This window comes from Chelon labrosus (assembly GCF_963514085.1).
Source record: "Chelon labrosus genome assembly, chromosome: 13".
Lineage (NCBI taxonomy): Eukaryota > Metazoa > Chordata > Actinopteri > Mugiliformes > Mugilidae > Chelon > Chelon labrosus.
Genome location: NC_140346.1, coordinates 8,596,925 through 8,623,332, shown reverse-complemented (window position 1 = coordinate 8,623,332; position 26,408 = coordinate 8,596,925). Strand labels below are relative to the sequence as shown.

At 43.4% G+C, this 26,408-nt stretch overlaps 1 protein-coding gene across 1 annotated transcript in view; it reads left to right on the top strand.

Annotated features, from left to right (window-relative positions):
* Positions 1-23,185, top strand: part of sik3 (SIK family kinase 3) — a 36,473-nt gene extending 13,288 nt beyond the window's left edge. Inside the window, exons 2-26 of the mRNA XM_084559317.1 lie at positions 1,974-2,090; positions 2,995-3,058; positions 3,583-3,744; positions 3,940-4,064; positions 4,225-4,348; positions 4,703-4,821; positions 5,330-5,440; positions 5,538-5,672; positions 6,084-6,161; positions 6,708-6,817; positions 7,762-7,918; positions 8,038-8,187; positions 8,283-8,356; positions 9,310-9,444; positions 10,650-10,791; positions 12,840-12,959; positions 13,721-13,779; positions 13,929-14,038; positions 16,255-16,424; positions 16,589-16,716; positions 17,484-18,253; positions 18,388-18,542; positions 19,255-19,384; positions 19,473-19,599; positions 19,719-23,185. Of these exons, the coding sequence (XP_084415443.1) occupies positions 1,974-2,090; positions 2,995-3,058; positions 3,583-3,744; positions 3,940-4,064; positions 4,225-4,348; positions 4,703-4,821; positions 5,330-5,440; positions 5,538-5,672; positions 6,084-6,161; positions 6,708-6,817; positions 7,762-7,918; positions 8,038-8,187; positions 8,283-8,356; positions 9,310-9,444; positions 10,650-10,791; positions 12,840-12,959; positions 13,721-13,779; positions 13,929-14,038; positions 16,255-16,424; positions 16,589-16,716; positions 17,484-18,253; positions 18,388-18,542; positions 19,255-19,384; positions 19,473-19,594 (3,567 nt within the window). The 3' untranslated portion in view covers positions 19,595-19,599; positions 19,719-23,185. The remainder of the gene's footprint in view (positions 1-1,973; positions 2,091-2,994; positions 3,059-3,582; positions 3,745-3,939; positions 4,065-4,224; positions 4,349-4,702; positions 4,822-5,329; positions 5,441-5,537; positions 5,673-6,083; positions 6,162-6,707; positions 6,818-7,761; positions 7,919-8,037; positions 8,188-8,282; positions 8,357-9,309; positions 9,445-10,649; positions 10,792-12,839; positions 12,960-13,720; positions 13,780-13,928; positions 14,039-16,254; positions 16,425-16,588; positions 16,717-17,483; positions 18,254-18,387; positions 18,543-19,254; positions 19,385-19,472; positions 19,600-19,718) is intronic.
* The last annotated feature ends 3,223 nt before the right edge of the window (positions 23,186-26,408 follow it).

Below are 26,408 nucleotides of genomic sequence, written 5' to 3'. Positions count from 1 at the left end.
GACCCCTTTGCTGGGCACCAGCTGCTCTGACATGGTGATGAGGTCACTGTCTTGTGATCGGAGGGGCTATGTGACACTTCATCTAATTGCAGCAGGCCTCTCAGGAGTGTGTGTGTATGTGTGTGTGTGTGTGTTTGAACTCGGAGCATTTGATGGAAAATTCCACAGTCATGGAAGCTATTTCAAAATAGATTGCGCTCCACGAGATTCCCAAGGTGTACACATTCCTGTCCCAACACATTTACAGTACCCTGATTGAATCTGAAGCTGGAAACCCAACTTCTGAGACACACACACACACACACACGTCATGCTCATGTTAGCATCCCCACTGGTCTAGGTGGATCTATTCCTGTTATCATAACAAAGATTGTCCAATATCTGTGAAAAGAGAAACACAGCAGTTGACCGACCAATCTGTAAAACCATAAACAACATCGCCATTTAGCCACTGAATAGCCTACTTCTCATGAGGTTTTATATCCAGACATGTGTGAAGCCTCACTATAATTTTCACAAGGTCTCTCTGCCCCCAAAGTGAACATAATGTGTATGTGAGAATGTCAGCATCCTGTTGAGTGTGGGAGTGTTTCTGTGATCCAGATGTCCTGTTGGTACCCTCCAGAAGATGCAGAGGGGAGCAATTACGTCAACAAAGCTGGATGGCGGCCATTTCCAAGAATAGATTCCTAGGCCTTAAAATACCTCATGCTTTCCAAACAGAAGACTACATAAATGGCAAAGGTTGACTTTTTTTTGATGATCTTAAGTATCCGTACTCTTGGTTGTAGACTAATTTTGTTTGCTGGGAGAGCAACATACTAACTCACAGGGAGTATTGTCACCTTTGCATATTTACTTATCCACTGAAATGTTTGTTGAACAAACGTTGACGTCTTTTTTTTTTTTCATTTTTTTTTTTTTTCATTGCTTCATTTAAGACATCAGCTCTACCAGTACACATGTATTCCATAATGTGTACAATATGCTTGAAGGGGAACTACACACACAGGATTAATGTTGCTGTTTCTGGAGCCCCCTGTTTGCTCATCCTCACTTCCCCTTCCTGCCTGCAACAGGAAGCTGGCATTGTCTGACTTCAGATGGCCTCGTCTTCTTCTAGTCTGTTATTAGGAAAAGAAGAGTTTGGGATGGCACTCACGCATGCATGTCTCAATGCTGCATGCTTTTCATTTTTTTCTGTCCTTGTGTATTTTTGGCAGAAGCTGTGTTTTGGGGCTTTCCCATTAGCTTCGCTTGATTAAGTCATTAAAGTCGTCTACCCACTCCTAAGTGGCAGAGCAAAGCTCCTGTCACACACCATCACAGTCCACGCTGCTGGAGCTATTGTCGCGGGCTCAACAGTTACGCAAGAGTTGTGCTCGCAGTCGAAGGTTATGGTGTAGGTCAGGTTACCCAAACAAGCAGGAATTCAGAGAAAACAGTGTTTGACAACACACCGTTTAGCTAATCATCACCTTCGCTGTCCTTTTCTTTCAGGGGTATGGTGAGTTTGTATTTTTGTGTTAATAGATGAACCCTCACAGGTCACATTAGACTTAGTTTTACAGACTCACACTCTCTCCATCTAAAGGAAGGATGCCTTCTTTTTACTCTTCTATGGTTACTGTGTGATCCCAGCAGTACTGCAGTGGCACCGGGACCATGCCTTAGATTTGTTGCCTGTAATTTAAGTGTCTCTAAAGACAAGATATGTGAATGTATTGTGTGTATTTTTAAAACTCAAGAGCTGGTAAACATATTGTATGGTTTAGGACAAATTCTATGTTTTGTGTTCTCACTCTCTTTGGCTTTCCTTTTTGCTTCTTTCTTTTTCTGTCTTCTCTGCACCATCCTCCCCTCGCTGTTTTCTTCTTGATCTCGCCCTCTCTCTTCACCCTCTCACCTGCCCCACTTCTCGCACCATTCATCCTCATCTCTCCATCCATCCTTTCTTGTCTCTCTGTCTCAAGGTGGCTATAAAAATAGTGGATAAGACCCAGCTGGACGATGAGAACCTGAAAAAGATCTTCAGAGAAGTCCAAATCATGAAGCTGCTGAAGCACCCCCACATCATCCGCCTCTACCAGGTACACACTCGCACTCACCCACAGAGCCGATTATATTGGGCTCACTACTTTTACCTTAGACGTGCGGCCCAATAGGAGACGAACAAAAAAATGCGTTGGCAGAATCTGATGTTAACCCAAAATAGGCATTTTCTGACCAAACCGTTCTGGTTTCTGGTCGGTACAAGAACTATGAAAGACTTCCAGTGGTCAACAAGTGTCTGCTGTGTCCGTATCTGTGGCCTGGAAGCCAGCCCAAACTTCTAATCATTTAGACCAGCTTCATGTGGTGATGGACAGAAGAGTAACAGAGACGTACTTATACACATCATCTGAGCACTGCATTTACAACAGAATGGCCTTGATTGGTTGTAGGACCATCTAATTGCATGCAGAGCTATTTTTTCTTTTTCAGTTAAAAACGCCCTATAATGAGATCCAAATGGTGTGTTACCAGACTGTAAATTGAGTCCGGCTATGCCAGGCTACCAAGGTGTTGCCAGGCTATGCCAGGCTACCAACTGACATGTCATAATATGTACCTGGGGGAAAAGAGTCAGTTTGTAAATCTGAAGGGCTCCCCAGCACACGCTCATTATTTTTGTTTTCCTGGCAACACATGGTGGTAGAAATTGAAAAGTTAGATTTTCTTTTTTCCTTTCATCACCCAAACTTTTCCAGGTTTACACGGCCTCTAACACCACACCCACATCATGTCTGCAACAACCCCCCACAGTTTGATCTCACACATACATAAACTGAACACTACACCGAGGTATATTACAGTTGTTTTATTTTAACCGTCCTCGTTTATTTGCCGAACAAAGCTTACTCATGCTGTTGTATAACTGGTGAACTTGCTAGATGTTGTCGTGTCAGAATTTCTATAGGTCCTGGTTGTTATCTTTTCTTTGCTATTCTTTAGGTGATGGAGACGGAGAGGATGATCTATCTGGTAACAGAGTACGCTAGCGGTGGAGAGATATTCGGTAAGAGACTTCCCCACCTTAAATTTTAATGTCCGTTGTCATTACCTCTGCTTTTTACTTTGTTTCCTTTTCTTTTCTTTTTTTGACTTTGGTCAAAATTCACTGAACAACTTTCTTCTTTTAAAATGTATAAATCAAATTAGTTCTTTATAATAGGGCTTAATTTGTATTTTCATATTTTACGATTGGATTATTTGCATGTTCATTCTGGTATTAAAAAGGTCCTTTTATCTGTTTTGCAAACACAGCATGATTCCTTGTTTTATTTAAATTGGTTACTTTTTTTCTCTCAAGTCAAATCTCTGTGTTGTTCTTAAAGATTAGAAATACCCTATTTCTTGCTCATGATGAATGAAGAGATTTATATGTCAAAGTGAAAAACTCAACTAATTATATATTAAGACAGTCGGTCTTTTGAGAATAGCAGGGTTTCTGTGAATATAGCCGGTGGCACAAGATTTTGTGTCTGAACAGGTATCTGTTCTATTTCTAAACTGTGTGTGTTTGTGTGTGTGTGTGTGTAGACCACCTGGTAGCTCATGGGCGTATGGCAGAAAAGGACGCCAGGAAGAAGTTCAAGCAGATTGTGGCAGCAGTCCATTTCTGTCACTGCCGCAACATCGTCCACAGAGACTTGAAGGCTGAGAATCTGCTACTGGACCACAACCTCAACATCAAAATCGCAGGTGTGTGTACGTGTGTGTGGAACTAAGGAGCGCATGGGTGGGTAACTTAATTTATTGGTTTTGGGCTGTCTTGGTGAGTGGGTGTAGGCAAGTGTCGGCATGTCCTTTTGGAACATTATCCTGGTTTGAATGAGTTTACTCTGTCAGGGAAGTGATAAATAAGATTAAATCAAATTCTTCTCTCCTCCCTGTCAGATTTTGGCTTCAGCAACCTGTTTTCTCGAGGCCAGCTGTTGAAAACATGGTGTGGCAGTCCTCCTTACGCTGCACCAGAACTTTTTGAGGGCAAGGAGTATGATGGACCTAAAGTAGATATATGGGTGAGTACTGGAGTAGGTATGCGTAAGGCCAACACGCCCATAACACAGTTGACTTTTTTGAGCACATTTTCTTTCTTTTTTTTTTTCTATTTCTGAATTACATTGTTTGACGCCTTATTCAAAGATGATATAGTCATAGTTTCTGTCTTTTTTTGTATAGAGCTTAGGTGTGGTGTTATACGTGCTGGTGTGCGGCGCCCTTCCCTTTGATGGCAGCACTCTACAAAATTTGCGGGCGCGTGTCCTCAGTGGAAAGTTCCGCATCCCTTTCTTTATGTCCACAGGTAGGATTACAGTCATCTCTGGCTTTTCTCTGTACTCTGAGTCAAAACTTCATTGTCCATTCAGGAACACTATACATATGAGAATGATGAAGTATGAAAATGCATTCTCATTGCAATTGTGAAACACAGTTCCATGTGATGAACACACAACTTTTAACACCTACTGTTTGATCCTTAAATGGGGTTTGAAGCATTTGTTGCATATACGGTGTAAAACCATGTGAATTATAGATCGCGGTGGTCCTGTTAAGGGTCAGGAAGTGTAAAAAAATAGAACAGGACTAACCTAGTTTCAGCTTTTGAAGTCCCTTATGAGAATGCACCTGAAACACCCATGTTTGTGTTTAACTGCAGACTGTGAGTACTTGATCAGACACATGTTGGTTCTGGAGCCCAGTAGACGATTGAGCATGGAGCAGATCTGTAAGAACAAGTGGATGAGACAAGGGGACCCAGACCCAGAGTTCGACAGGGTGAGACATCTTTAAAACAAAACTAAATTGTGTATTTTGTGTGTTTTTGCTCCAATTGCTGCAATATTCTGCTATTTTCTCATGACCGCTTTGGTTTATAATCAGTGGCTGCTGTATGGGTGACATCAACAGAATATATTTCCTACCATGTAATTCAGTTATAACTAGATGTTAAAAAAGAATCAGTGTGTATCAGGAAAATACACTGTATTTGACAAACAGAAGTGTACAATTTTCTGGCTAACAGTTAGATGAGAAGATCAATATCTCTCTTGTGTGTCATGTTAAATATATTGCTATATAAACTGCCTGCCATTTAGCTTAGCATTGAGAAATGACTAGCTTTGATATAATTTAACAACAAAATATAAAAAATATATGTAATTAGTTTATATGAATAATTTGAAAGAAATAGTTCATCTCATGTAACTCAGCCTCAAGAGACAACAAATAATCTAATTCCCTAAAATGTTAAACTATTGCCTTAACATAATTTCTGCCCTTCCAGTTGATAGCGGAGTGTGAGCAGGTGAAGACGGAGAGAGATATCGAGCTCATCAATGAGCAGATTCTGATAGCTATGTCAGAGATGGGCTTGGACAGGGAACGCACACTTCAGGTAGGCTCACATATGTGTTGAAGTTTTACGTGGTTACACCGCCTTATGTCCAAATGTATCAGTCCAGCTAATGTTTATCCTGCTTTTCCGTCCCTAGTCGCTACAAACGGATGCATATGATCACTACAGTGCCATCTACAGTCTGCTTGCTGACCGCCTCAAGAAACAGAAGTCCCTCCGCGTTGCCCCGCCGACACCGCGCCCCATTAGCTATCCCCTAAATGCTGTGCAGGTGATTTCATCATCCACTGTTCTTGCCATGATATACGAGTCCTTTTACAGCCAGTGTCATATTTAATAGTTTCATAGCACTGCAGAGTGTTTGATTTGTTCTGTCATTTTAATAACAGCAAGCACAGTTTATAGAGCCAGTAGATCACAACATTATCTCAGAATTGCTTGGAAGTTTACTGAAAAATGATACCATTAATTCATTTTATTTCTTTGTTGATGTCTTTATGTCTAAACCTTAGTTGGCATAGAAGTAAAGGTTGATTGTGGGAGCATGAAGAGCAGTGGATTTGTTGAAGGGACCTAAAGGGATTTGTTCTCCACATCTGCCAATCTCACTGCTCTAAGGAGATTGTTACAGAAGTAGTGCAATCCTCTCATGTGACCTGTGTCTTGTGTGTTTGCCCACCAGACGGACCCACAAGGTAATCCCGTTAGCATGACCGTTCCCCACGTCCAGCTCATCAACCCAGAGAACCAGATAGTGGAGGTGAGTCAACACAGTGGAGTCCTCTTGGTTGCATCAGCCTGGCAGTGAGCAGCTAGGGTCATTACGCTTGATAAACAACATAAAAGAGTTGGAGTTAGACCAGTAAGAATGTTGTTACTCCTGTACATGAATCCCATAACCCAGAGAGGAATTGCCACAACACTTCTTTGTAGCATAAATCAGTCAAGACAGCTACAAAACTTTTATTTTTTGTAATATTGGGCTGCTGTCCAGTATTTATAGTTTATTGCTATTTCTTACCACTCTAGTGTAGCCTGGGGTTCATCTCATAGACTTTTATCACTCCCAATCAATCAAACACACACTCAAATATAACACGCAGAGGCTCTGACTCACAAACGCTGTGAAACACTAGAACGTGTCAGATGAACTGCACTGCAGCAGGGCTTGAACTTTGAAATGGGAATACATTTAAAATGTGAATTATTCTTTTTATTGTGCTACAAGTGTTCTTCAAGCATGCTACACACACAACCAGCAGGCATTTGTAATGACCAAATACGTGTGTGTGTTATTATTGTTTAGCCTGATGGCAACATGGCCCTGGACAGTGATGAAGGGGAGGAGCCGTCTCCTGAAGCCATGGCTCGCTATCTTTCAATGAGGCGGCACACTGTGGGGGTACCAGACCAAAGGTAACACACAGACAACTCTTCTGCTACGTTATTTGCTGCTAGTTACTATCCATTTCATTGTTGTTGAAGAAAACATTAGAAACGTCTCCCAAAATAAACGCATTGGGTGTGTCTCAATCAACTGGCTGTGTAGTGTCATCAGAAGGAGGAAGTATTAGCTAAACTACGTACAGCTTTATTCAAATTAAGCCGCAAACAACAAAAAAAAATCTAAGCCAGACACCTTGGTTATCACTAGAAGCGATTCTGGACTTTTGTTGTAATCATTCTTTAATGTCAGCTCACAATGTTTCATGCTTTCCAAAGAAGAAGACACAGAATTTTAATGATTCTAATGCACACAGCAAGAACCATACGATATCTAGGAATGATATACATGTGGGAGGCACTCTTCTTCTTCTTCTTGGAAGCTTAAACATTTGTCAGAGTAAGTCTTGATGAGCTATGCCAGAGCTTATTTGGAATAGGCGTTTCCAGTGTGTGAACATCAAATGAGCCAGAAAACTATTTTGGTACAATTGAGGGAGTTCTTTTGAATTTTGTCACTAGCCTCTGTTAGTTTTTTTTACATGGAAGTCTGTATAAGAATAATAAGAATAAGAAAACCTTTATTTGTCCCATAATGGGGACACAATGGCCGTTGGATTTTTTTCACAAGTGGTGTGGTTGAGCTTGCACGCTATTTGTTCACATTATCAGATATTTGGATAAAGACTACAACAGTTATGTTGTTATGCTCATTTAATGCACTTTCCAAAGAAATGCTTTTTATACTTACTACTGATAAAGTCATAGCTGCCAGCTGATAATGGCTTATCAACAAATCACTATTTATTTTAGGGTGTGTTATTTATATTGTATTTTAATCTATCCCACATTAAACCCATTAACCATTTAACAACCACTGACCCTTTGCTTCATTTTTTTTTCTTCTTCTGCCACAGGACAGAGATGCAGGAGGATCTCCAGAAACTTCCACCGGGGTTCCCTCGTGGTGTTTTGCCCCAGCCTCCCTTCCCCCCACTTGCCCCCACTATGGGCCAAATGCACACTCTCATGCCCACACAGAGCCTGCAGCCCACGCAGCAGCTGGAGTACAAGGTATATGCAGTTGGGTTAGACTGTATTTTAGCTGATATTAGAAGGCTTCTGGAAGCATTCAAGTTACTTCACTTTAACATGACTTCCTGATCATAATAATGTGGCTACTGATCCTCCAGGAGCAATCATTGCTGCAGCCGCCCACCCTGCAGCTGCTCAATGGCATGGGGCCATTGGGTCGAAGAGCTTCCGATGGCGGGGCCAACATTCAGCTACATGCTCAGCTCCTGAAGAGGCCTCGAGGGCCCTCACCACTTGTCGCCAGTCCGGTGAGGACCTGCATTTCTGAATGTGTACAACTTGTATGTTCTCTCCTTTCATGCTGAACTGAAGTGTTGACCAGTAAACTCTTTGCCTCTCTTAGCATCCTATCCCTGCAGTAGCTCCGGTGGATGAGGAAGGTTCAGATGGAGAGCCAGACCAAGAGGCAGTGCAGAGGTAACCCACGGTGACAGTTTTGGTGATGGGTTATTCTGTACAGAGGTGCTGTCTGAATAAAATACCATGGAAGTCCAATAGCCTGTGACAGCCTTGGGTACCGGATCAAGTTGAGTCAAACAACCTCTCTGTCATCTGTTACCAGAACATTAGTAGGCATAGGTTATAGTGTGTTAGATGCAGTTAACTTAAAAACCTACTCTTATACAGCAATCATGCAGCTGGAGATTTTTAGATATGTCGATGAAGGAATTTCAAAGTTAGTGTTGTGACACAGGAGTTGAAATAAGGCCATGGCGAGGATATGCACTGGTTTGGCATACGGAAATGTGGTGTTAGATTCAAAAGTCCAGGTTAGGGCTTCCCAGCTGGTCCTCTTCAGACAGCACATTCTGTTGACTTCGCGGGTGTCCTGGGTTGCTGGGAGTGAGTGCCTTTAGGCTGCTCTGCTTTTTCCCCACGGGAGGTGGCCACTCTGCTGTGGTGCTTATCCCATCTTTTCTCCTTTCTCCATCGCGCAAGTGCCTTCTGCCACAGTTCCGAACTGAATCTGCCAAAAACAGCCCACCTGTCTCTCAAACTCTTTGGCCCAGAGCTTCATAATCTCTTTCATTTCAATAAGTGCCAAATTATTCTCTGGACCTTTTCACTCTTTCTCACACAGCTTTGCTAACTCTGAAGCTTGCAAAACCAATCACACGAACCAGTCCAATCCTTGAATTGGAAGCTGGTGGATTGTGCGATGCCCATAAGCTGTAACATCCATCAATGATGTAAATATATGTGATGTTTTCTGATTGGCTAAGATGATATGAATGATGGCACCTATTGGCAGAGGTGGGAAGGGGCGGGCCTTCCCCCCCATTTCCATTAGCCAATGAGGACAGAGAGCTGACCAGCGCTGCTTCCTGTCTCCCATCCTCCTTCCCGTCCTCCCCCTCCCTGCGGCCCAGGTACCTGGCGAACCGCTCCAAGCGGCACACGACGCACGCGCCTATGAGCACATCGCATGGCGAGCCCTCGGCAGAATCACAGCGGCCCCAGGGCCCCCGCCAGAGGGCGGGCTGGGCCCCCGACATACACACCCGGTGAGGGGACACGCCCGCTCCGAGCTGTATATGCACAAACACACTCACTCACACACAAACACTCATGCGCTTGTTAAGGGGCATATCACCCCTGACTCCACCTTTCCGCTCTCTCATACACATATCCGCACACAGCGTTTCTCACACGCACACACATTGCTGATGAAGAACTTTGGGTTGTGTACCCTCCAGTGAGGATGGATATTTTTTGTCAGGGTTGATTGTAGGGTTTGTGACGCAGGGAACATATTTCCACATGATCAGGATTCTAAATGACAGTTTCTTTCCCTCAGACCTGGAAAAAGCAGGTATGTGCCAGGTTTACTCCCGATATTGAGCAGTTTAGCAAATCCTTAAATCTGAATTACTACCTGTGTGTATTTTCTCCCTGATAGCAGCCATATGTTTGTGTTTTACATTTGTTTCCAGAGTCATTTTAGCTATTGTCCCCCTAAGTGTCACTTTCCACCACCTCAGTTTAGAAAGTCTTTTGACAGACTGGGTGCATTGAGTGTTTGTGCTTGGATACACAAGGCAGCCTGAACCTGTAGTTCCAAATGGGGCTTGAGATGGGTTAAATTTCTGTCTGTTGTCAAAGAGAGGATGTTCTGCTGAGCTGAAGTTCACGACTGAAGCTAGAAACTGTCTCTTTGTTCATGTGGTACTTTTTAGCAAGTCCAGGCTGTGATCAGATTTTTTGATGAAAAACGCATTTCTTGATGAAAATGACACCTGCATCATCCAGTCCTGTCAAATATCCACTCCGTCCAAGAAGTTAGTTTTGTGTGAAGCATGATAAAGTAGTTGTTTGTGGGCCCCTTATGTCGTAAAACATTGCTTATCTCTTAAGCTCTGCAAAGAGATTGTTTCTATCGTCAGTGGTAAGTTGTGGAAAGAGTTTAATTGTAAAAGAAATCCTGGCTCCACTGGCTTGTTTTACAGGATGGATGAAATCATTTAAATGATTTGTGGATTTCACATATCTGTAGATTCTCGGGTCCTAATGTTTTTTTTGCTTTTTCGGTGTCGCTGTCAAGATTTGAAGAGCTCATGCTTCTCGTGTGTCTGTTTCTGTGTCTCACCTGTCTCCGTATGACTGACTGACTGAATGTGTGTGTGTCAATGTACCCATGTTGTCTGTCGTGTGTGTGTGTGTCTTTGTGTGCACACTTGTTTGTGTCTGCTCCCTGTCGTCCCCTTTTCAGATCCAGCTATAAGGACTGTAACACCCTTCATCTCCCCATGGAGCGTTTCTCTCCTGTCAGACGGTTCTCTGACGGCGCCGCTACCATCCAGGCCTTCAAGGCTCATCTAGAGAACAGCAGCCTCATTAAGCAACTCAAGCAGGTACGTCACTCTGCTCAATATCAAATGCAGACATGAATAAGGAGTGAACACACACTTTGTTGGTAAAGAATTGCTCAGTCAGTCTCACTCTTCACCAGAGAAAACATACTTAATGTGGCGATCCATTCTCAATAAGGAAATTTGTTATTAATCCTAATATTGTTACATATGTTTATGGCGTGGTATGCACAGAGGTAGACACTACCTTTTGTTTTGGAAACATGCATAGTTTTAGATAGTCATTGGGAGAGAAAAAATAGAAAGTGAAACGAGTTATTGCTGTTCCTCCTTAAATTTACTACTCTCCTTGCTTGACTTACTTTATGAATAGATTAGATTTTTTCCTATAGGTGAAACTAAAGCAAACAAAACAAAAACAAATACCCCCTTTGCTTCTGTCTTTTCAACTGCCCATCGGATATGCAAAAGCTGTGATACAACATTGGCGTCAAAGCAAACACTTTGATCTCTGCTGCTGCAAATCTGTGCTTTACAAGCTGAGGTATCTCTCAGCTACTGGTGCAGTAGTTACTCACTGGACGTTGGTTGGCTTTTGGATTCAGCTTCCCCACACACACTTCTCTGTCCCAACCACCGTTGCGCTACAACAGAAACTGACAAGACACATTAAGAAACTAATAATGAAAAACCTAACTGGGCTGGTGAACCTTCCATGTTTCAGTTCTGTGCTAGTCTGCTCTGAAATGTTCATTGCTTTCAAATAAGCTGGGTTTTCACCCTTCTCTTTTTCTGTTTAATTTTTGCTCTAGTTTTTGCTGCAGTTTCAAAAAACAACTGTAGTTGTAGTTGTTCTTAGGAAGGCATAGGTCATTATTCATCTCTGACTAACTGTCAGGCCATCAGGGGTTTCTGATACTCTAGCATCACGTATAAGATCTTATCCTGTGAACAGCTTGGGGATGATGCACAAAAGCTAGAGTTGGGAATAACAAAGTGAGAAATGACAAAGGGTCATGGCATCAAAGGAAACTGTTTTATGTGTTGTACCAGCCATGCTGGTGCAGAACAGTCACTGACAGTAGCTGTGAAGTGAGACAAACTTTTCCTAAATGCATGAGAACGCAAATTTGCCAGATAAGGTACATAGTTTGGGGGTTTACGCATCAGGATGCTGCAAAAAAAATCTACTTGCCAAAACTAAAGTTTTATGTAACCGTTCCCTTCAGATATTGCTGCACTAATATTTATTCTACATGGTTTGTTAACATTAATTGAGTCATATCCAAGTTGTGAATTGACTGAAGCAGTTTGTATGTTGTTATTAAACATTGAGACAATTTAGTCATATAATAAAAAACATAAAATGTGTCTATAGATGAGACCATCTCTGACTTAAAAAAAAAAAAAAAAAAAATAATGCACACTGCTACTTGAGACATCACATCATCTGCAGTGACCCTGCAATGAGGCTATGTCACCCAGTAGGAGGCGTAGGTAGGGAAAGGGATAATCGTCATGTTCGCAGTGGGTGCTTCTCTCTGGACTGCAGTGACCTGCTGGGATTATCATTATTCTCAAGTGTTAAGTGGGTTAATAAGTTTAGAGGACAGGCTAACACACACATGACCTGTGTCCAGGGAAGCACCATTGAAATGATAACTACTTGGAGTGTGCACTTTATGCAGCTGGAGAAGAGGATATAGCAGAATGTAGCGTGTGTGTGTAGCTGGTCCTACAATATGACAAGCTTGCTTTTTTCCATAACTTCAAACTTCCTTAAAAACTAATTTTTATGCCTCACATGTAGCAGGAAATCGGTTCAGACTTTTATTCTGTGAAAACAGTTTTATTAAATAAATGGGATAAAACATAAGCTTAATTGTAGAAGTGTACTTGTGTTGTTCATTGCATTTGATGCGCACTACATGATGCCACACTTTTAATGTGAACACTAAATGACATGAAGTGGTTACATAAAAAATAGTTTAAATAGAAACTGTTTAGATGAGACTTTTGTTGCAATTTCAGTTACTTTCCTTGTTAAGATTTTTATTTAATATGTGCGGTACACGTCTGTGCTTCAATAGGAGTGTGAGCAGCTCCAGAAAATGTACGCTGCCCAGCAGGATAAGCAACTCCTGGAGCACACCCAGCAGCAGCATATCCTGTACCAGCAAGAGCAACAAATCCTCCACCAGCAAATCCAGGTATTTGAAGCTTACAGCAGGCAGCTTTCAGAAAGTGGACACCAAAGGGCCAAAACTGCACACCTCCGTCCACTGTTGTTTTGTTGGATGGAGGTGTATGATTTGAATTTGTAAAGAATTTATTTCATTGCACCATGACACGTTACACTTACATTATCTGATTCTGGATTCAAAACCACACACCATCCAGTTGAAAAGGAGTACTGTGTTATGGGATTTATTGCAGTGCACCTTGTGCTAAATTGCTGGTGCTCTCTTGACATATAATGACTGGTCTTGATGAGGGCTGTTGTCTGACAGCAGTGTGTGAGAGAGTGTTTTCGGTTTAGATAATTTATGTTACATAACCGGATTAACTCGATTTTTTTTTCTGTATGAGAAAAATGAAGTAGTTGTTATTTATTGAGCAACATTTCTGCTCAATAGAAGTAAATGTATGTGTTCTTGAGTACATAAAATGAACTACAAGACAGCTTTATTGTGTTGTGCACTGTCAGGTTGCTGCATATTAACAACAACAAATTTAGTTTTTTGGGAATTGATTTAGAAATGTATAAGATCAGAATCGCTGTAGCAACCTGTTAGAATTTTCCACTTTCCCCTACACAAGCCTCACAGAAAGTAGTAACGGCATTGTTAACCTGAGGCTTGGATATTCAGACATTTTTTATGTCTTGATCATTAAATATTAGTACTAATGGGATCTTGCGTAGTCATAATAATGTTCTAATCACACAAATTGTATTTGTCTTTACCTACAGGGTCTGTCCTTAGGCCATGGAGAGAGCCAGCCCAGTCACCTAACCCACCAGCTTCAGAGGTGAACAAACACACATACACACATTACTCATCAGCTATTGAACAGTGAACAGTGGACCTGATACTGTGCTGCAGGATTATCGACTAAAGTGTTACATCACTGTCGTATCTCTCTCTTCTCCTCTCCTACTCTGTCCTGTCCTCCCTCAGGTTGCGTATCCAGCCCTCCAGCCCTCCGCCAACACATCCCAGCAACCACCTCTTCAGACAGCCCAATCAGAGTCCTCCGCCTGGCTCTGCAGGCATAATGCAAGGGCACGGTTAGTAATACCATTTCTGAAGTGCCTAAATGCTTTGTACACGGTTGTTGGTGTAGGTGCAGTGACTAAGCAGAAATGCGGTGATCAGTTGGCCAATGGTCATGATCAGCTGACAAGTAGAATTCAGCTCAGCTTTAACTGTCTAGTCACATTTTAGCCCTGCATCTGTTTTATGGGTAATTGCCTCTTTCATGCCTATTTTCATTTATATGAAATAGAACTAGGTTTAAGATTTGTTTCATGTGCAGTAAGATGTTTGCTGCAGTAAAGTGTTTTGCTGTTTCTTAGATGCCTTTGTTAACTTAAATACACTCAACGCATGTGTTTTTCTGGCATGGTGTAATGAATAATGTACACACAGCCTTTACTGACTCAGTGAAAATGTTTTTTTACTAGTACAACCAGTGGCAGCTGGTGAGTTAATGCCTCTGTTGTCGAAAAACATAGTAACTCACTATGTTGATTATACTCATTGTAACAGCGATGACTTGAGGTGTCGGTCAGGACTAAGTCTTAACAATTAGTTCAAAAGTAGAAATAGAAATTGAGATGGTTATCCAAGATTTAAATAGGTAGCACAGAGACCTTCTGAAGTTGTGGAGTAGCATGGATTAGTGTGTGCATAGTGTGCATTTCTGTACTACTGAGCAAAAAGTTCTACCCTGGACCTATTGCATGGACCCAACATTTCGTCATGTGTTTACTCAAGGATAGAAGGACATTCACTTTTTTCTACTCACTGACTTTTAACACCATTATCTCTGTGTGTTTGTATCTTGCGGCCTTTGAACTAACATTATTGTACTCTGTCAGAGCACTCGTGCAACGAGTTAAGCTAAAGATGATTTAACTTCATGCAAATTAATACAAAATTCCATCCCAGTCCCCATGAACTCTGAAGGACCAGTCGACAAAACAGTGCTTGAATACAAGACAAGCATTCAGTTGCATTTGTTTAAAGTTCGAGAGCTTAAGAAAAGGTGCAGGTTGCAAGTGTAGTTGGAACTAGTTGTTGCTAAAGCTTGATACAACACAGTTCAGGTGAAATTAGAAAGGCAAGCACTCCCTTTGAAAATATATATATATATATTTTTTTCTCATTTAAATTTTTATTGAATTTTTTGTGAGTACAGGGTTGGTCATACATCTCAGACTCTTGGCATAAACATATTCTGACATGTCACAGAGGAAAAATAAAATTAGAAAAATAAAATAAGAGAACCAAGTAAGAAAAGTAAATAAATAAATGTGGGGGGGGGGGGAGATAGAAAAAAGATAAGGAGCTGTGCTATATTAAGTCTCTGACTTCTTAGGCTGAGTTTGCATTAGTCCTCGTGTAGGTCCAAAAAAGATCCCAAGAGGTCATCCCATCCTCCTTGTTAGCTGACAGTTTGTGAAGCATAGATTCATAAGATGCAGTCTCCACCATTGCATTAAACCAGTCTTTCATATTAGGAGATACAGGGGTTTTCCAGTGTCTTAAGACAACTCTGGAAGCTGTGACCAAGCCCACCATAATCACAGAAAAGGTTCCTTTGAAAATATTGTATTAGATACGGCTGGCTATCACCACTGATTTCCTGAGTCAATTCAGAAGTTTTGACTAGATTATTAAAAGATACCACAATCTCAAACGCAAGTCTTTTTATTTCTATCCAGAGGATGAAGGAAGTGGCATATATTTAAAAAATGTATCCAAGGATATTGAGAATCAGTGCCAGATCTTTCAAATGAAGGTGATTTTAAATAGGGAAATCTGTTGTTTTTGGTTTTTTTTTAAACTAAGCTTCGGTGCTGATGCGCTTTGCAAAAGCAATTAGCTTTAAGAGCAGGGTCATGTGTACCCCTCCTGCAGGAATACTGTCACTCCACAAACAAACAGAAAACCACAATCGTAACAACACAGCGTTGCAAAGCTCCTCATGATGGAGCACCACCAAAGCTCTAAACCACCCACCCAGTATGTGTGATCGTGTTTCCATTGCATAGGTGACTACCTTTTTGCTTGTGTTAATTTTAGCATTCAGCAGCCTTCGTCACACGGTTATGGGATGTGTTGAAATGCTCTAACATGTTTTGTTAGTTTTTTCCCCATTTGGGGCAGCTCTGTTTTTGTCACCATGCATGTGTTTGCATCCATATAAAAAAAAAAACTGATGACAATGTCAGTTTTACAAGTCAGTGATTTTGCTCTCGTGACTCCTTATCTCTCCTAGGAGGTCAGTCATCAGTGCAGTACCAGCATGGTGTTCCAGCGATGTACCAGGGCCAGAGTGGCAGCCCACCGCCCACGGGCCTGTCTCGAGTCTCTATGCCAACCAATCCACAAGCAGCATCTGCCCGCCCTGCTGTCCCACTGGCACAGGGTGTACCTCAACAACAGCAGGTGACTGCAAAGAGCCAATCACATTTATTTTTGTCTCGGCTAATGCAAATAGTCTGTGTTGACATTTTGTTCAAACGATGTTCCCATAAGCCCTGTAAATTATTAATTTGCTATTAGTAGCGTGACGCTTTGATGAATAATCGCTGCCAACGTTGACTGCACAGGTGACCATTCAGGTGCAGGAAGTGGAACTTGGAGGTGGGGCACAGAGACAGGGAGGCTTTTTGTCCACGCCAGGGGGACACAGAGTCTTGGGGAAGCAGCTCAGCGCAGACAATGCAGAGACTCACAGGTGACCCTCCCCGACCCATCCTGTCACCTCACCCCCTGATGCCTGACAACAATACCAATGGACTGTTACGTGTCTTCTTCTGCCACCTTTTAGTTTTATTTTTGCTTTATTACTCCCCATAATTACTCTGAACAGACACATTCATGTTATTAGTTTTTTATTTTTCTGTTAATCATTCTTTGTTTTTTATTGTTTGTTCTTGTTGACATTTCTGCCATATTTACATAACCAAAAATCTATATTGTGAAAATGAAGACTATAATAGTATTAAGTATTAAGACTTTAATACTCAGACAACAGTTTTTTATTTTTGGGAGAACAGAATAAGAGTATGTTGCTTGTTACCTAGAGCTGAAAATTAATTTAAATGCCTCATCGCTTTGCTGAGATGAACATCCCCAACAAGTTCTCCACCTCAGTGTATCTGGGTGAGTGCCTCCATATAAATGTTCCAACAGCTTGAGTAGGAGATCACACATCCTGTGACCCTTGAGATCATATTCATAAATGAACAGGCCCTTGTAGCCAGGAGTGGCTTCACTGAGAGAGGATGTAAAAAATCTTACATATATGTTTTGGTGATGGCTTTACATCTCTCAGTGAATACTTGAACCTGGACAAGCCTGAAGCGTTTGCTAGGTTGTCTGTGTGGGTCTTTATGTAGGTTGTTGAAAGCCAAGTGTTTGCACTGTGTAAAGAGGGATTAGGAGCAGTGCTGACGTTAGACAACAGGTACCTAATCATGCTCTGTGTTCACTCTTATTCAGTCGCAGCCTCGGCCGCTTCACATCGGGCTATGACGGAGCCCAGTTCAATCCCCATCTCTTCTCTGGCGACCCAGCCTCCAGGGGGGCGTCCGGAGTGGTCGGCTCCTACAGCCCCTACCTGCAGGGAGCCTCCTTGAAAGTCCCTGGACTGGATGGTTACCAGAGCGGGGCAGTGGGGACTGGCAGCTATGGCGCCCCCTCTACACTACAGCAGGCCCTGCTCTCCCCAACTCCTTTGGACTACCGTCCCCCACAACAGCACGTCACTCCCACCCTGCAGGGCCTCCTGTCTCCCCGCCACTCTTTAACAGGCCATGCCGATCCCCGCTTGCCCCCACAAGACCTGGCTGCCCTGCTGAAGAGGCAGAGTCCCCGGCCATGCCCAGCACCCCCTACACCACCCAGCGGTGCACCACAGGAGTATGGAGAAATGCTGCTTCTCCGCCAGCTGAGCCAAGGAGAGAGCTTGGAGCCACAGGCGCCTCAGAGTGCCTCTGGGGGGCAGCACTACCACCATCTCCTTCAAATCCGACCCCCGGAGGTTCAGCCACAGCAACACCCAGCCCAGGCACCATGCCCCAGCTTACCTCACTCAGAAAGCATGGAGGAGGATGAGGTACCGACTGGCTACCACCACCCACACGAGGGCTTGCTGGTAAAAGCCGGGGAAGCCCATGAGCTTCTGGGGCCTCCCCGAGGAGGCACCCCGCCCTACAACTCCCCTACACACAGGCATGGTGGCTACATGCGGAGTCCTCCATCAACAAGAGGTGTGACCAGTTTATCCAGCTGTTGTAAATCTAGATAAAGTGATTTAGACTCCTGACATTAAGTGCATGTTAATTCTGATGTATCTTGGTTGTTGAATACACAGTGTGTACATGTACAGGATCTTTTCTTTCAGAATCGGAGCATGTGGAGTGCAGGCCTCCGGGACAAGCCATGGAGGTGCCTGATCATAATGGTGTGAGCTATTCGCGAGGTCCCCAGGGTGAAGCCTATAGGTCCAGAGGACAGCTACAACGCCACCACACCATCCAGACCTGTGATGATGCCTACGTGAGTGTTTGATTAGTTTATACCAACAACACTGTCCCAAAAGCCGGTTACATTTTAGATCCAGTTCCAAGTAGGTGAACCATCCGGATTTGTTTGCGCCCAGCCACTAAATCCCTCATCGGATCTGTTTAATTAGTCTACTTAGCCTCTCACTCTGACACTGCACAAACTGACATGTGTTAACTTAGCAGCAGTGTTTAAAAAAAACATGGTGGACCAGCTTAAACACCCACAAGACAACAGCAATGCATCTCCTACAAACAATATTAAAAAAAAATCAGTGGGTGAGTTCAAGTGTTCAGATGCAATAAGGCTCAGTTTTAGTAAAATGCTATCAAACCCTAGCCTTGACTTATCACACTTAAAGCATGAAACAATACTAATGAAACTGGGCTGTTCGGGAATTTGGCAGGATCCATCATTAGCTCTTGCATCGTATTTCTCCAAGTACACCAAGCCAATCTTAACACACTGTACAATAGCATCGGCTTATCTTCCTTGCCAGTGGAGAGCTGCAGTGAGCCTCCTTAGTGGGATGAGATCTGATGCAAATATTGACTGAATGAACCAAACGGCTATATTTATTTAGATGTTGACACATTGTAGGAATACTCTGTAATCCAAAGTTCAAACACCTTGTAAGCCCTAGAAGCTCTTCATTAAGTATGAACAATTGCACTGTGTCTAAAGCCGTTGTTTACCTCCTGCTCAGGATCAGGCAGACCCCATGTCTGGGATGAGCCTATTGGCCGGGAAAGCACTAAGCTCTGCTCGCATGTCGGACATTCTCAGCCAGACGTCACTGACGGGAAGCCAGCAGCTGCGCCAGCGGGAAGAGTCGGGTCAGCACGAAGCACCTCAAACTCAATGCAAATGTTCCTGTTTCTTTCTTTTGACCGCAGCAGTAATAGACGTGTGTTTCTCATACAGTGTGTGACGTTGAAGGGGAGCTCCATGCTGCAGCTTGCTACCCCTCCTCTTGCACCAGTGACATGCTCCTCAGCTACAAGCCCCCTGACCTGCAGTATAGCATGGAGCAGGCCGGGGTCTAGCACAGGTACACACACAGCGCAGAGTTCATTTTACTATAAACAGAAAGCGTCTGAAGTTTACATACACCATAGTGCAGACAAAATCACTGAAAAATGTTTCTCCTGTCCCTCTGTCCCCCTGCAGGAAAAGATGTATCCTGTGTACATCGGTCCATATCAGCCATCCTGAGTTGTGTTGACTTGAGTTGAGCAGCATCACGCCAAACCACCATCGTCTGCCCAAGCGGGGGCGCTCTGTGTCCATCTGTCTGTCTCCATCTGTCCCTGGGAGGGCAGTCTGCGCGAGAGAGTGGTGGGTGGGGTGGGTACAGACATTACAGGGGTGGGGGTCACAGGTGGGGCCTAGGGGTTCAAAGGTCAAAGTGCCAGCATTTTCTGCACGGACATCCAGCATTCATTGCCGCAGGTCGTGTCCTCTTTTCACCTCCCATCGTGGGTAGATTGGGGTTCCACTCCTCCCTCTTTTGACTCGACCCCCCTCACCGCCTCCACCCTACAAACCTGGCCCACCCCCCCCACCTCACGCCCACCTGCAAGCCCCGTCCCGAAACCTCCCCTTTCTACCCTAACTGTTGGCATACTTCATTACGTGCCTCACAGGCCTCATTGAAACAGTAATACTTGCAAGAACACGGAGTCCAACAACACAAAGAAGCATACATACTGCTGCCACAAACCCAAAGTATTCACATTAGGTGCGAGTGTGTATGCGTGTCTGCGTGCATGACTGAGGAAGAAGGGGCGAGCCGAGGGGGACGGTGTCTATGAAGTTCAGTCTGCTCCTCCCTCTGTCCCCCCTCCTGCTGTCCTGCAGCAGATCATTCCGGAGCAGACTGAAGTCTCAGCAGCGGTGGCCCCTTTCGGCCGGGTGGCAGGTTACTTACTTTTTTTTTTTGGGTCAGGCTCCAACCGGGCAACGAAACCGCTCTATCCAAAGATGGAGCTTAGTGACATCGCACAGGACAAACCAGCTCTCTTATTATTTTGTTCTGGCATTCATTTTACTTTGTTTTTATTTTATTTTAAAAGTCATTTTTACGGCTAATGTCCATGTAGGCATTATGGTCAATATTGTTACTTGTTATTACTGTTTTCTGTAAAAGAAGTTTTATTATAATGAATAATATTATTATTATTATTAAAGGAAAACAACTCTGTGTTGCAAGGAAGACAACATTGTTCTTTAATGACTTAAGTAATTCTGCACTTTCGGTTCAAGCTATCCTGTCTGTTACCACCCCTCCTTGCAGTTCCCCCCCTCTCTTTCATACTGTCACCCTGCTTTTCAGTTCCTCCCTCCACACCTCCTCCAACCCTGGATTTCCCAACCCTTTGTTCTCCATCCTCTCCTCCCATGTCAGTGACATTGTACTGCATTGTGGGTAGTTTTACCAGACATTTGCTCCTTTCCTTGTACAGTGATGCCATGTATAGAACGCTATTGCAATTTCTGTATCAAATATTTTTCTTTCTTTTTTTAAATTTTTGTTTTTAGATGTTGTTGGGGAGGCTTTTTTATATTTGGTATCGTTTATCATTTGTATTTTTGGACGTCTTCAACTGTTTCTTTTTTTTTTTTTTTGTTCGTTTTCTTTTATGAATCTTGAGATTTCTAGCCAAAAGAGGACAGAGAGAAGAGAGACGGCGCTCTTCCTGTGTCGTACAAAAACGATTGTTCTTATTTGTTTTAATATTATTACGTCGAGACACTTGAATAAGAGGAGAGTAATTATTTTGTGTTGCTTTTTAAAGTATCATTTCAATTGATGTTGTGACTGTCATTCTTGTTGATGTCGGGCCTGTTTTCTGTTGATGGGGTAGTTGTGGCAGGCTATACAGGGTCAGGCTTGGGGATTTGTCTGGGTTGGTTCGGGTGCTACAAAGACTTGACACTCAAAACAAAAAAAAAAAAGAAATGGACAAAAAACGAGGGAATAACTTGTAAAATAGCTGACATATCATCCTAAACATCACAAGTGTGGAGACGGACGACAGACCCACTTCTTCTTTCTCCCACTTGCTGCCCTACCTGTCTGCTGTGATCTTCCCGTCATCTTTAACTGCGTCTGCCTCTGATCAGGTGGCGCCTTACGGACACGGCCCCTCCTCCCAAGCTAACCTTGTTACTACAGCATCACTTCCCCCCCCCCCGCTCTCCTTCTCTTGCTTTTCGTTAACTCCCTTCCGCCTCGTTTTTATTTCACCCTGAACCCAGAAGGGAAGATGGGAGGAGGTGACGATTGGATTCACCTTGGACACACCTCGAAACTGTAAAAGGGAAGTGACCATAGGAATTGATTATCAAAATATACTTCAGGAACAAAGGATTACAAGTTGTGGTCAGAGCAGGGCAGGGTGTGCCCACCATAAACATGCCCTCCCCCCATCCCCCCCCAGGCTGCTGAGTCAGGCCAAAGCACAGCCAGATGGAGGCTACAACACACTGGGGACCACAGCAGAGGACTGACCCTCCCCTTTCCTCCTCTTCTTTTAAATTTAGTTTATTGTTCGACCTCTATTTATCCTCCTGTATACAATAATCCTGGATATTGAATCAATATTGGGCCACCAAGAGACTGTGGTGCAAAGCTCCACTTGTATGTGTTTGTACAAGCCAGATCATCACAATACCTGGCTGCACGGTCAACATACTGTATGCTATATACACCCGAGAGCTGTAGATGGTGTCATGCAGCACTCGTGCTTTCCATTTGCGGCACGCCACTTCCTGTTTACCAACATTCACTCTCATTCCAGCTCAGCGTGGTTAGTTCTTGGCAGTGAACCTGATTCTCTTAAAGAAGAGCACGTACAGGTGTGAACAGTGAAGTGGATCTGATGTGTAAAGCGTTCCTTCCCAAACTGAGTCGCTGTCTTATTGGACAGACGAAGCTTTACTCCATTCCAAGTCCGTGTTCCCTCCGGCTCTCATTCATTCCTCTTTCAGATCTGTCCTCCTGTTTTTTCCTCATTGTTTACACCAAGCTAAAACCGAGAACTGGAAGAGAAAGGATTGAGGACTCGCTGGGTGTAGAGGAGGGAGGTGATTGGAATGGAAGGACACTGCATGTTTCTTGTCCCGTATCAGGACAGAAACTCAAAAGATTAAAACTCCACCTTGTCTGATGTAATGTTGTGGCCAGTACCAGAGGTGTTGTGCACGGTTGGAAGGAGCAGATGCACATAGGAAGGGGCTGCTTCGAGATAATGGAAAGCACTGCACATGATTCAGAAGTAACGGGAGAGAGCTGCTTCACACACATCTGCCTGATCAGATTGACCCTTCTTTCCTCTCATTTTTAGTTTTTTTTAATTTTTATTTTTTTCTCCTGTCTTAAAACTTCCATCCCTTACTTCTGTCTTTTCTCTCCATCCCAGCTCTCTGCTCCACTCCGGTTCTTAGGTTCATTATGTTTTATATTGGTTCCTCTTTTTATTTTATTTTGTTTGTCTTTTTTTTTGTTGTTGTTGTTTTTATGTTCATTTCTGTTGAGTACAAAAATACTAAAGTGCAACAACAATTAAAAAGAATATCAACCAAACTGAGATGAATAAATAAATATATATAAATAAAGAAATAATTTAAAAGATTGACTTGTGTCTCTTTGTGTTACCTGCTCCAGTCGTTTAAAGGAGTAAGTATTCAGGCTGATTTGTTGTGTTACGCATAATAAGTTAATGGATTCAGTAGTGAGATTATCAATCTACATGTTTGTCGAATTTATTTAAAATGAACTGCAGTCTGTTATAATTTGGACCCTGAATTCGGGTTCTTCCCAGCGATTCCAGTCTTGTCTGTGAACTGCCATCTCCTGCTCTCTCCACAGGTTTGGGTTTCTGTGTCTGGACCACAGTCAGAGACTCGCTCTGAAGCCACTCCAGTGTCGTCTTGACTGCGTGCTTCTGCTTACTGTGGTGCTGAAAGGTGAACTGTTAACATGATTTCAGGTTTTCTGTAAAGGTCACTCTCTATTTGGCATCAGTGCTCCTCCACATACTTCTGACCAGTCTCCCCATCACTGTTCCTGAGACGCACCCCATTGACATGATGCTACTGCCGCCATGCTTCACTGTAGGGACGGTGTTAACCTGATGATGAGCACCACCTGGTGTTCAACAGGCATATTGCAGACCAGAGAATCTCATCCTTCCTGTTCAGAGTTCTGTAAATGGTGTTTGGCGGATTCCACATAGGATATGCATTTTACTTGGGGCAACTTCTGCTAGCTGCTCTCCCATGAAGGCCTGATTAATGGTACGGAGTGTGTGCTGCTTAAATTGCTGTCCTGCCAGTTATTTCTTCCATCATTACAGCAGAGAAGTTCTATCAGAGTGGCCGTTGGGTTCAGTTTCATACTCTTTACCTGATGTAGTTCCTTGGACATCATGGCTTAGTTTCTGTCCTCGTATGCAACGTGTATTCACAACCTTAAAATACTACTCGGTACAGTTTGAGTTAAGAAAAAAAAAAGTGCTAATTCTGATATTTAAGACTTTTGAGCAATAACAATACAAAGTCCAAGTTACTGTGTTTAATGAACTGCGTCTTCAGCTACTCAGTGATGACCTGTATCTGTATCTGGCCATATCAGTTTGCACAGCTGCTTGTGCACATTGTAATGCCGTGTTTGAAGTCTTGAACTTTCTACTGACGTTGTTCCAGAGTTGTTCTGATTAAGCTGAGGTAAAGCTTTTGCTCGACGCGTAGATGATCAGCTTTTCCATAGAAAGATGAGGAATTTGGGGCAGTGTTAGGCTTATTCTCATGGTCTTAACTGAAATGTCTTGTCCCTTTAAGTCACCTCACAGAGAAGGACCTGTTCTGTGAGCTTGTTTCTTTTGTCCGCCTTCTCCCTGCAGCGCTCTGCATACTGCTGCTCTGGTCTGTACAGCTGCACTGCAGAGGCTTTTCAGTCTGAAGTAATTGAGCCCTGATAGTGTTAAACCTGGTCCTTTAACCGTAGATCATGTGCTCACGGGAATGATGGATGACGGGGAAAGATGTGTTTATCCCTCTGACCTGAGTTCACTCCCCACATTCAATACTAGGTTGTTAAAGATTGATGTTTTGCATGAAGCTCCTCTCCTCTCCACCCCCACACAGTATCTTTTTCCTTCCCTCACGACTCTCTGCCCACTCTCCTCTTCCTTACTTCCTTCTCTCTCTACATCCTCTGCTCCTTTCCTTGCCCCCCCCCCCCCACTTTCCATCTCATCAGCTGCTTGATCCTTTTGTCTCTCCCTCCCTCCCTCCTCCCACCCCATTCTCAAGTCCTCAGAGTGGCGACACGGCGACTGCCTGCGTCAGCCAGCCTTTGCCAGCCCCTGCCAGCTAGTGAATGCTGCTACTGGAGGTTACCGTATCCTGCAGAGAGCCTTGTGCTTGTGTGTGTGTGTATGTGTAAGTGTATGAGCGTACGCAGATGGGAAAGGAACTGAGTCAGGGAGGGCTGCCTCTCATCTCTCCGCTGTCATCACCATCCTTCACGCTCCCTCCTCTCATCCTCTCCTCCTCTGCTGCCATGGAGCTCCAGCGGGCTGAATCACAGCGGCGTCTGCAGAAAGGGCTGAGGTAATACTCTGCGCGTTGTAGTGGATTTTCTTTTGTACACATCTGCATGCAGCCGCACAGGGCGCATTGTGTGTGTTTGTGTGTAGAAGGCACACTCTACACTGTAATGTATATAGCCCTTTGCCTTTTGGATTGTCAGTGCATCAAGCATCCTCAGCCTGATTGCAAAGAGCTGCCTGACCTTTTTTTCGTGCGTGCATGCATGCATTAAAATAATCTTCCTGGTTGTTGCCATCGGTGTGGAATTAGTGCTGTTTGTGTTTCCTCAACGGTTCAGTTCCTGCTTTCATCCAAGGTGCACATACAGATCACATGACCCCCACAGCAAACACAGCACTAGACATCACTGGTTCTCTGCTGCTGCTGCTGCTGCATGTGTGTGAGCATCGATCCGAGCGGGCCTGTCGGTGTTTAGTGTTGTGGTGATGGGATAAGTCTGCAAAGCTAGACAGAATTAGTGGAGCGTGAGACGTGTGTCACCGTCCGCATGAAGAGTCTTGTGTAAGCCTTGTTTTTGTTTTTATTGCACTGAAGCTCTCCCTGCCTCTTCGGGCCTGCATCTCAAGCTCATCTATCAGAACGCAGAAGCAGAATTCACCCAGAATCACAAACCAAAACCTACATGTACACACACACACCGTTCACTGACTTAAGCCTATTTTTTGAAGCTGTCAAAGCATTGGAATCAGAGAAGCATTGTTTATTTCATGCATTTTTCTTCCTTTTCAAAACCTATTAACCTGTGATGTAACTTGATCACAAGTTGGAGTTCTGATATGTGATGCCGGTAGCTTCTTTTGTTGGCTTGAGGCTGCTGCCCCAGTATGAGATGAGACTAGAAGAAGATCTTCTTCAGTCCCAAATGCTGACTCAAGTGACATCACTTTACTGGGAAGTGTTTATGCTCTCGGAAAGATCTGCCCAGGTCAATCAAATTGCTGGGGCAGGCTTTATCTGGAGTTTAAATTGTTTACAACGAAATGACTCTGATTGGTGACTATCCATTTGCATGCAGAGGTATTATTTTCTCTGTATTAGTTGAAATATGCCCTTTAATGAAATCCAAATGACATGTCACCATACTCATATGCTGATACTAACTGATAAAACATTTCAACCTGACCTCATATTGGATTACCAAAGTTTTTACCAAACCAAATTGATCTCCACATGTAGGGGTCTGTTATTTAGGTGGAATAAACCTTTAACCCTGCGCTGCCATATATTGCATTAAGTGTGTGA